At 36.2% G+C, this 2323-nt stretch overlaps 1 protein-coding gene across 1 annotated transcript; it reads right to left on the bottom strand.

The window, feature by feature from the left end:
* LOC103740381 (olfactory receptor 147) lies at window positions 1-1887 on the bottom strand. The gene is made up of 2 exons (XM_008840963.2): window positions 976-1887; window positions 1-93 (listed from the first exon to the last, which is right to left on the bottom strand). The coding sequence occupies exons 1-2, from the start codon at window positions 1885-1887 to the stop codon at window positions 1-3; spliced, it is 1005 nt and encodes a 334-aa protein (XP_008839185.2).
* Between the last annotated feature and the right edge of the window lie 436 nt (window positions 1888-2323).

Below are 2323 nucleotides of genomic sequence, written 5' to 3'. Positions count from 1 at the left end.
TCATTCAAATTTTAAAATAGTCCTATTCAAAAAAGACAAGTGGTTTTTACTTTTTTTTTGGTTTTGCTTTTTATTAAACACTTCTTCAATAAAATACACTTAAAGCTATTAATGAAAATATGTGTTGCTCTGAAACATAATTTTTCAAGTCTTATACTTAAAACAGCCATTAGCAACTCTTCCTCAAGAAATGTCAGTGGTTATGTTGTTAATTCTGTTATGGTCTACATCAATCAGAAATTCTTTGTGAAAATAAAAGGATTTTTTTCCTTATTTTATTTCTAATAGAAAAGTAAAACTGTCTGTTTTACTTAGGAGGCACAATCATATTTATGGATAAATACTATAGAGTGATTATATCCAGTAAAATAAAATATCACCTGACATAGTCATCACTTCTCAGTAGTAATGTTTAAGTCTACCCTTTAACCAATTTTAAACAAAGTGCTTGAACTTGACCGTACTCAGCATGCTGTGCAATAGACTCAACTTTAATATTTTCAGTAAGACTGTGCACATTGATCAGCCTTTTCATTGTCCTCTTCTACAATCCTCTGGTTACCATCATTTTACTACAAAATTGGAATGCTTTTGTCATACTTATCATTTCTGTCCATAGATGAGAAATATTTTAGTTTTTTATAATATAAAATTCTCCATATTTTCCTAGGTGAGGAATAGCACAGACAGAATATGAAAAAATAATGAAAATTATCCGTGTATACATTGCTTTATAAACATGTCATCCGTTATTTAGAACACTTGTTAAATATGCTGGGGTTACAGAAAAAAAGTTACCTCTTCAAGATATTGTAAGACAAGTTTACCAATTTACACATAACAATAGGTGAAGTCCAGTTGATGTAAACAAAATTCTCCATGGAAAACCTAAATACAAATTAACATACTCTGATTTCTTTTCATGAATGTTGCTTCTAATTAAAGTTTGCCTTTCCTCTGAAATTTAATCAATGATTTCCTTAATGCCACCTTGACATCTTTGTTCCTCAAACTGTAGATCAGAGGGTTGAGCATGGGCCCTACATTAGTGTAAAAAACAGAAGAAATTTTTCCTTGTTCCATAGATCCAGAAGAATATTTAAGATACATGAATGCAGCTGAACCAAAGAAGAGAGAAATAGCCATGATGTGAGAGCTACATGTGCTGAAGGCTTTGGATCTTCCTTGAGTGGATTTGATATTTAGAATGTTAGCAAGGATGAAAACATAGGATATGAGGATGGTAAAACTGGGGACTATGATGTTAATACCCACAACAATGAGAACCACTACATCATTGACATAGGTGCTGGTGCAAGAAAGTTGGAGGAGGGGGAGTATGTCACACAAGTAATGGTTGATGACATTGGCATTGCAGAATGTCAGTCTGAGCATGCAGCCTGTGTGGGCAGAAGCTCCAGCAAATCCCATCCCATAAGAAGCAAAAGACAGAACAGAACACACCTGATGGGACATGGTAAGTTTATAGAGCAATGGATTGCAGATGGCCACATAGCGATCATAGGCCATTGACGTCAACATATAGCATTCAGAGATGACAAAGAAGAGAAAGAGAAAGAGCTGAGTCATGCATCCCACATAGGAGATGACATTCTTCTCAGAGACAAAGTTCATCAGCATTTTGGGACTAAAGACAGAAGAATAACAGAGATCAATGAAGGAGAGGTTGAAGAGGAAATAGTACATGGGGGTGTGGAGGTGAGAATTGAGACCAATAAGAGTGACCAAGCCAAAGTTTCCCACCACAGTGACGATGTAGACCACTAGAAACAGATAAAAGAGAGGTAGCTGGAGCTCTGGACGATCTGTCAGTCCAGCAAGAACAAACTCAGTCACAAGGGAGCCATTTCCAGCCAGTGTGTTCATTCTTGAAATTCTAGGACAGAAGAAAATTTTATGAATGGAAGAATCATCTCTCTGTTCCAAACTTTCAAAAATCAGCAGAATTTGTCAGAATAGATAAAAATTCTTTGTACATGACACCTGAAGGTACTGCCATCACCTCTACTTACTGCCAACACCTTGCCATTTCAGTTGCTCTTGTCTTTTATCTTCACGAGTTGAATAAGATAGCCACATTCTACCCTTTTCACAACCCAGCAAGTTAGTGTGGCTACAGTGCATACCTGCCCATTGATGAACTTAGGTTGTGGTTTGTCTCACAAATTGTCCACCTTTTCATCTGATCTTTAAAGTCTCAGTTCTTTATTTAATTCTTTCATTCTCTATGATGTGAGCATCAGAGAATTCCTGTAGGCCATAAACCATACAGAGCTTCCTCCTAGAAGGGCGTTCCTCATAG

This window comes from Nannospalax galili, unplaced genomic scaffold (genome assembly GCF_000622305.1).
Source record: "Nannospalax galili isolate Female #2095 unplaced genomic scaffold, S.galili_v1.0 scaffold881, whole genome shotgun sequence".
Classification (NCBI taxonomy): domain Eukaryota; kingdom Metazoa; phylum Chordata; class Mammalia; order Rodentia; family Spalacidae; genus Nannospalax; species Nannospalax galili.
The sequence above is the reverse complement of the archived record's forward strand: the minus strand, read 5'-3'. Positions and strand labels throughout refer to the sequence as shown.